This window comes from Numenius arquata, chromosome 2, assembly GCF_964106895.1.
Source record: "Numenius arquata chromosome 2, bNumArq3.hap1.1, whole genome shotgun sequence".
NCBI classification, from domain to species: Eukaryota; Metazoa; Chordata; class Aves; order Charadriiformes; family Scolopacidae; genus Numenius; species Numenius arquata.
The window spans coordinates 34371759-34380621 of NC_133577.1; the positions used below are offsets into that span (position 1 = coordinate 34371759).

At 42.6% G+C, this 8863-nt stretch overlaps 1 protein-coding gene across 1 annotated transcript in view; it reads right to left on the minus strand.

Annotated features, from left to right (window-relative positions):
* The window catches only part of KCNK5 (potassium two pore domain channel subfamily K member 5), a 31811-nt gene extending 23345 nt beyond the window's left edge, over positions 1-8466 (minus strand). The window contains exon 1 of the mRNA XM_074168966.1: positions 8281-8466. Coding sequence (XP_074025067.1) covers positions 8281-8466 — 186 coding nt within the window. The remainder of the gene's footprint in view (positions 1-8280) is intronic.
* Positions 8467-8863: the final 397 nt, after the last annotated feature.

Here is an 8863-nt window from a genome sequence, read left to right on the forward strand (position 1 = left end):
TACTAATTTTGCTGCTACAACAGAACCAACTTCAAAGTTTTTCATTCTTCTTCTCCTTTCTCTTGTCTTCCACTCCAAAAGCCATAAAAAAAATGGAGGTGGACACATGCAAGTATTATTTTAAAGCGGCAAATTGACACAGGTGAAAAGCTTTCAGAGTGCACTCATGCCAGTAATAAAGAGTGATTTTCTAAGCATAAACTCCAGTGCCCTTCAAAATCCCTTGCACCAACAAGGCAAGCGTTGATTACAGAACTGCCCTCGGTCATTCTGCAGTCATGTACACACCACTTACGCAGGCCTGAAGGTTGAAATTCTAACTTAAGTGGCAAGTTATCATAGTTCAACTGTTTAACCTGATTTTAACATATTTGCATTACAGTCTGTGAAGCTGGTTAGCAGCAATTATAACAGCTGTGCATGTAGTAGGGTGAGGGTTCCAGCCAGACTGCTGCAAGAGAAGCTGTGGGAGAAGTCAGTACCACCAGTGAGTTTGATTAGACCCCTTCTCTATATACAGCTGCATGGCTCCAAACTCCTCCCCTGTTCCTTTGGTGCCTGGAAGAGACTCATCAGGCTCACTTCCTTCATAGGCCAGAACAAACGTACTTATAGCTGCCATTTCTCTAGCAAGGGACCACACCTGGTTCTTCCTCCAAAGCTTTTTTTATTCCATTGGAGTGGGTTTGAAGTAGAAAAGAGGAGCAGCAATATGAGCACTTGAAGGTCACAGATAGAAGTCATCACTGATGAATTTGATATTTTAGCTAAGCCAACAAAAATACTGTGTCATATCTGACCATGCTTTCCACCTCAGGACCTTTGAACACCTTTGCAGAATTATTTTCAAGTTCTATTAACTATCACTCATTAGCTTGCCATTATCTGACAATCTTATGACTTAATGTGGAGTTCAAATTAATGTTAAGTAACTGATATCTTTGCCGTTAAGAAGGATCAGAGTTCAGAGGCCTGTGATAGATCCAACTGAGACTTTTTTGGCACCTGTTGCAACCTCAAAGAGACACACAGGTCTGGGTTTTGTTTCTCAGCAGTTGGAACCTGTTTACACAATATTTGTAAGATGCCGGCACAGAATAAAATCAATTAGTATTTGCCAGTTTGCTCAGTCACGATCCACGTCTACCTTCTCATTAAGGTAGAAATATAGTCCTACACATGGGCTGATCCGTAGCAATTGATCCCACAACAGGGGTTAAAAAACAGGTCCATCACAAGAAACACCAGATACACATATTGTTAGAAAAGGAACTTGATTTCAGATTCAACAGAGGCTATAATATACAACCTACTATTAGTTTCCTCCTCCCTTTCCATCACTCATGTTTCTTTCTCTTAAGAAAACAGGGGACAAAGTTTGACCTTAAAACATTCCAGAAGCTATTTTGCACCTAGCACTGCCTTTGTTCCACTAGAGTCCACACAACTGTTGTGCTGTGGCAAGGAGAGGGATCTCTCCTGCCTACAATTAAAATATTGTTAAGTATGTAATTAATACAGCAATATCTAAGACCTCGAATATAAAAACATGATAAAATAAGACAGGTGGACACAGAAAACAAACTGCTAGCCTGAAGTCCCCAGCTAAAGAATTTGGTGTTTTAAAGAAAAGATCTAGTAACACTAGAACTGGCAGTGCTGTTGAGGAACCCAAATCAGAACAAAGAGAGGAAATAAAGGAAGATGAATTTATGGGTTCAAGCCTAAGCCATCCCTTCAATAAGCAGAGCTAGTAAAAATGCAGGGTGTGTATTGCATGCCATATTTTAGGGGTTCCATCTGCCTCTAAGTGTGGGTCTCCTGAGGATGTCTGTAGCACCACGAAGAGCTTCAGGTGTGACTACAGTGGTGTTTTAAGTGCAACTCTTCCAGTTGTGCCCTGTTACCAGGGGTTTTTTTGGTTGGGTTTTATTTTTTGTCATACTACAGAGCAGACTCAGAGCTTATGAGCTGAATTCATTTTGGCTAAACAAAACCTAAAGACATACTCCATGAAGAAATTTAGCTGCTCGCTCATAGGCAATCAATTCATAGGATCATACAAGATTCAGCACAAAATAAAATCCTTGCAACTACAGGCACTGTGATCAGCAGGTCTATAGCACGAAACCATTCTCACTTACTCCGTTGCTAATCAGACTATTGACTGCCACTTGCAACCCAGCTTGTTTCTGCTTGTACGCTACTATGTTGACATCTACTTGCAGTACCAGCATGAAATGTGATTGCTCTGAAGGTCAACAGCATTCAGAGAAAAGCAAAACAATACTTTTTTTTTTAAAATTAATATTTACAGCAAAAACAACAATTCAATTTAAGGAAATCTGTACAAAGTCATCATTACACTGTATCTTCACTGGCTACAGAAGGTATCTTGCAATAACCATATATACAGTATGAACCAAACTGGGGTTCCTGGATCTTGTAGGACAATGAGCTTTTGATAACCCACAAATCTTGCGTGACATGGTTTCTAGAGCAGAGCTTGCCAGAAAACACAGCTAGTAGCAGAAGGTAACACGTCAGGTAATATGAACATTCTGTCCTAAGTAACAGGACAACATACTACAAGCACTCAAGGATTAAATCCATAGCAGGAAAAAGGAAAAGCTTTAGCAGGAAAATTTAACTTCTGATCGATTGCTGTTGCTCCATCAGCAGAGTTGCAGTGCATGCACTATCAGTTTTGTTTATCTATGTTCCAAGAAAGTTTAAACAACGTAATGGTTAAACAGGTTAAAAAATAAAAAACAAACAAACAAAAAAAAAAAAAAACAAAAAAAACCAAACCACAACATAAAAGCATGCCTGCTTACATATGATTTTGCATGTAGAAACAGAGAAAAGCCATGGAGTAATGTAGAACTGCCTATGCTTAGTTTTCCTCTCCTAATGCTGCAGTGGCAATATCCATAACACAGTCTGAGATACGACAGAGCACTGTGGACAGTGGTCCTACATTTTCATCTCAGTTCATCCCTGCTGAACTTAGAGAGTGCATAACTAAAGATATACATTTCAAAAATCTAGCAATACCTATTTCTCAGGCATAAGCCTTAATTTGCACTGTCAGGTTTTTATATGACAGGTATTAGATGTAGTTGTTAACTTTGTAGTTAAAGATTTTTCCACTGGCAGCCACTTGTTCTTATCTGATAGCTGCTCAGCTTTACTTTGTTCAGCCCATGCAAAAGTCCTACTCTTGAAAGAGACAGCTCACCTGTCATTCCAACTAAGGAGTTCAGTCTCCTATTTGTCTCCCCCCTTTCAATACTTCAGATGGAAGGGATCAGGATGTTAAAGACTGACCAACCAACCAAACCTAGAACATCATTTATGCACCTCCTAAAGAGCACAAGGGAATGGAAATATTATGAAAAATATGGCCCCACTAACTTTACAATGGAAAACAAATCACTCTACAAAGCATAAGCAAAAGCCATAATCTTCCTTGAACTAATGAAAAGCATTTAAAACTTAGCTCAAGTTTTTTAGAAAACCATAGTTTGCAAACTTTCTCAGTAGTATTGCACACAGATTTAAACCTTGAGGTACCAGTTTGGATGGGAGTACCAGCATTGTGGGAAACAGTGCTCAGAATCAGCAAATATTTTTAAAGTTTCATAATAAGACTGACAAACTCCAAGAATAAGCAAAACTAGAAGCAAACTTCAGCATCCTCATACACAAACCAAAATCCTGTAAATGCACCTGTCGGTATTTGTGAGTGGAGAAAACATCCTGGCTTTAAAAAACAGGGAGAAGAAACTACTATTAAGCCACTTAACTGTTACTTCATTTAGCACAATCCTCCTGTGTACCATGTATATCCTAGCAGAAGCTTGCCTTAAGTCTTCTAAATGTTTGCTCACAACACTGGACTTTAAGTCTAAACATTTAGGTTTCTAAAGTTATCTCTCCAGCCTGTTTAGAGCCTTGTATGCTTTTCAAATAAAGACCTCAATTATTTGTTCTCATACTCAGTATGTTTGTCTGCTTCTCCTAAATGAAGCCAGCAAGTTTCTCCGTTTTATTGCTGTTTTGAAAGTAACCATTTTCACTCATCTTCAAATTCTCCCCTTTCTTTTCACCAGCCTCGATGTTTATCAATGGGAAGCACTTAATTTTTTGATGACTCTGGTGGGCCAATAAAAAGAGATATCCCAGTAAACAAGATGTGGCCCAGTTTTGCCAACTTTTGCTCATGTGAGTAGTGACATGATGGTCAAGAGGGCTTGTCCTTGCATGAATAGTTCCTTTATCATTAAGCTGATGTTTCACAATCAGGATGGAGCAATAAAGAGTAAAAGTAAGGAACTGGAGAAGAGGGAAATTACTGAATTGTTTACATTTGCTTCTGTCTCCAAAATTCATTCCTACTACAGGGCAGGCAAAGGTGTCATCACTGACCTCAACCTTCTCCCTCTTCCTAAAACGTCCCAGGACTTCAGGCCACAGCAGCAAGTGGCAAGGACAAATCATAGACTTTTTTCAACAGACAGAGGTGTTACACTACTTTTAAGATTCTACAGTTGTCATAAATATGGCACAGTTACATCACTACTAAAAATGTTATTTTTGCAGCTATTCCACAGTGTTATGAGACATTTCTATCCCAAGGTAACTGTACCTTGGGATACAGTTGACACAGTTCCTTGTGTCAATACATGGTTGTGGTTGAGTGTTTTCGGAGGCCTACATGAATTGCCATGTGAAGCTTCTCAGCCACATTTTCATTTGAGCAATCAGCTTTACCCAGAAGAGCATGGGCAGGCAGCAACCAGCCTATACATCGTCCAGATTGAGTCACCTTTAACATCAGGGTCTAAGTAGCATTACTCCAAGAAGAGTTTAAGTAGTTTCTTTACACTTTATAGTTATAATGAGTAATATGGTACTTAAAGTAATCAAAAGCAAAAGGATTCTTCTCATAAGAGACTTCTAAAAGCTATTTTTAAACAAGTTTATTTTTAGGCATTTTACAGTTAGGATTGGGGGAAAAGGATTTCCTTTTAGCATATCCTACAATACTCAGCTTGTGAGTTTTCTGAAAGTGTGTTAAATACGTTTCAATAAACATTTATTGCAGTTTGTTTCTACTGTGATATTCTGTAATAAAGGTTTCATAACACAAATTTTAGGTAGTATTTGATCTAATACAGCCCACTTAATCACTTAAACTGGTGGTACAGAGATACCAGTCTGTATGTGAATTGAGAATCGGTGCTGATAATCTACTTGTGTTCTTAAGTGGTTAAGATTGCACTACAGATCTAACGATGTAGCCATTCCACACAGAGTTTCCATTTCCCTTACAGCTAACATCAGACTCAGATGAACACACGAGCTAACCTGGATGGGGAACAAGGGCAGCAGAGAAACCAGCCTCTGAGTAAGTCAGTCCTTGTCACCTTTCAGGCTGCTTCTGGAAACAAAATTGGTATTGTTAGTTCAGCTTGAACACCTCTTAGCATCCTTATATTTTACTAACCATTTAAAATCCTATATTGGTGATATTTGTTGAAGAACTTTATCCAATGTGATTTAAATGGGGATATTAAAAAAGAACATCAGTGAAGTTAGAGCAAAGCTCAATGTGGCTCTGTAGAGACACATGGGTGTCAGAGAGGATCGCAAACAGAGTGAGAGAAGAGGCTACAAGATGAAGACTGAAGGCCATTTAAAAAAAAGAGACAAGAACAGAGAAATGAGTCAAATAATGAAATAATGCAAAATCCAAAGAAGTTTAGGGAGTCCATGGAGGAGGCTCAGAGGAACAAAACAGAGGTGGGAAAATGCACTTTTTCAAATCAAGAACATTCTGGATGTATTATAAGAGAAAAAATTTGGAGGTTTAATATGAAAACAGGATGATCAGAATTTGCCAAAAGAGAACACGTTAGTAATGTTTTAAAGATTCAGTAGAACCCAGGATGGATAGTGGTTGAGAAAGGACAATTACGAAGACTATTTCTGATATACTTTACAGCTTACTTGGGATGAAACCCTGATGTCCTTTCATGATTCCCCCCCCACTTCAGTTGACTTCAGCTAGGCTAGACTTCACCCTGCCATGCTTCTCTGTAGGAAATGCCACTCCCCTTCTTCCCATCACTACTCACACAGAAGTTGAATAAAAACAGGAACAAAACTACAAGTCTGGAAGAAAGCAGGCAGTGAAGTTTCCAGTTACCAGTAAGAGTGAAGTAAGAGCAAGGTAAGACTTAAATTTTAACTAACCTGAGCTTAAGAAGACAACAGAATATCTATGAGGGATCATTAGACCAGCAAGACTGGACATGGAAGGTAAGGTATGATTGGAAGTAGTACAGAGGCAAAACTGAAATCACATGAATATGAGAATATCACCAGGAGCTAACACGCACTGAAGAGGGAAGGCCCTCCACATCGTGCTGTGGAGAGATACTTACACTACTTTTTTTCTCCTCATTGCTTCTGCACCCATCCCCATTCTGCAGTGTGCTCTATCGTACAGTCTATTCTAATGAACTGCCCAAATAACTTTTATGTTGCAATTTTTTATTTTAAGAACAATCTTTCTGCCACTTCAGGATTAATCGTGATAAGGATCATGGGGAAAAAAAAAAAAAAAATCGAAAGCAAACAAACCCTAATAACTCTCTCATACCAACATGAATTTCATCCTAAATTGAGCCACAATCTAGATTCTGCATTATGGCTGCAGCAAGTTAAGCACATCAGGCTTAACGCGCATCCCAACCCAAGTAAGGGTTTTCTCTTGAGGATGCTATAGCAGGTTTGGGATATAACCTAGAGTAAAATTTCAGTAAGATTCCAGAACAGCAAAAGCATACTCAAAAAATAGCATAATCTTTCACTTTCCAACATCCCTTTATAAATTTCAAGCCTCCATCCATCCGTTTCACCATATACCACAAAAACACATTTAATAGGGTACTAAGGACATTACCACCAGAAAGCTCTGCTATCTGAAGCACACAGAAAACAGCCACCAACTGAAGAAAGAGAATTTAAGCCACAAACCTTTAGGACCAAGAACCATATCCTCTTATAAGCTTGCACAGTATCGATTACACCAACAGAACTAATGAGTCATTTTCCCACTCTTCTGTATTTTTGCATTAGTAGACTTCTGGATTTTTTTTTTTTAAATTCACTAGAACACAGTGACCAGAAGATCTAGTCAATATAAACATTTCTAAAATAAAGTCCCAAATGACTTATTCTTACCACTGGAGCCCTACATATCTGGGCAGCCTATTTTTCAGGGCTCACCATTGCTTGCCATCCACGTTTTAATGGATACTACATCCATAAAAAGGCACTAACCAAGTTGATACTGCTCCATGATTTAATACATGTTATTGATTAATAATCAGTTTTGAAGAGGCGTTCTGCCAGATAAGCGAGACGGGACGATTATCAACTCCTTATGGCTTGGAAAGGAGTCATTCTCCTAAAGTAAAATTAACAGGAGAAGAGTTACCAGCATCCATCCGTGAGAGGCATTCAGCTTTTCCCTCAGTTACCCCGACTGACCACCGGGACCCGCACTCGGACCCCCAGACACGTTTTCCTCACAAGGAGAGTATCCAGCACGAAAAACAAAAAAACAAACAAAAAAAAAAAACAAACAAAAAAAAAGGAAAAAAAAAAAAAAAAAGAGGAGGGGAAGGAAGTCAGACCAAATAGAGGAGGATCAAGACGCTTGGCTTCACCTTCCCTACCTCGTCACACAACACCCATTGAGGCAGAAGAAACCACCCTGGGTTGCTAAAACAAGAGCCGCATTCAGAGCTGCTCGGTCCAGCTACAGACGGGCTGCAGAGCGCACCCCGCGCCGGAGCTCCTCCAGCCCCCGAGCCCGGCCAGCTAGAGCCCAAATCAACCCCCAGCTCCTTTACCACTTGTGGGGGCCGAGGCGGCGGGGGGGGGGGGGGGGAGGGAGGGGGGGAAGAGAATGAAACGCGGACCCATTGAATCACTTTATCATTAAGTAGTTAGATACGATTAAGAGCTTTCCCCGCGCTCCCGCTGGAGGGACGGTTTTAGGCACCGGGCTTTGTGAAGACGCGGCTACGGTCGGGTTTTCCCGGGGAGCCAGCTGCCCCTCCGGCCCGGCAGCGCTCCTCCCGCCCGCCCGAAGGCGCGGGATTTTCCGCCCCGGGGCGCCCGGCAGCACCTGCCGCTGCCGCCGCCGGCCGGCACCCCCCGGTCCCAGCCCCAGCCCCGGCCCCGCCGCAGCCCCCACTGTACCTGTAGGATCTTGTCCAGCCCCTCTTGGCCCAGGCAAGGGAACTGCTTGAGCAGCTCCGTCTTCTGCCGCTTATAGTCGTCGGTAGCCGAGCGCCAGTGCGGCTCCTCCAGCACCTCGAAGATCGCCGCCCCGATAGACAGGTAGAAGATGATGGCCGAGGTCAGCAAGGGGCCCCTGTCCACCATGGTGCCGGAGGGAGGGCGGAGCGCAGCGGGCGGGCCGGGGCGGCTGCCCTGCGCTACGGCCGTGGGTGCCCGAAGCCGCCCTTATCCTTCCCCTGACACCTCTGCCTTCCTCACCGTCCGCCGTGACTCCTCTCCCGGCCTCTACCGCCTTCCCTTAGTCTTCCACACTCTCCTCCCACTCCCTTCTCCTCCTCCCTCCTTTGCTCCCTCCTCCGCTCCGCTCCCCCCAGCTGCCTCCTTCCCCCGGTTTTCTCCCCTCCCTCCTTAGCAGCGATTTGAATTTGGTGCCCTCCCGCTTCCTCCCCCCCACTACCCGCCCGCCCGCGCATGCGGGGCCGCTGCCAGGGGAAAGGCCGGCGGGGCGACCCGGGGTGCTGCCGGCCCCGCTGAGGGGCGG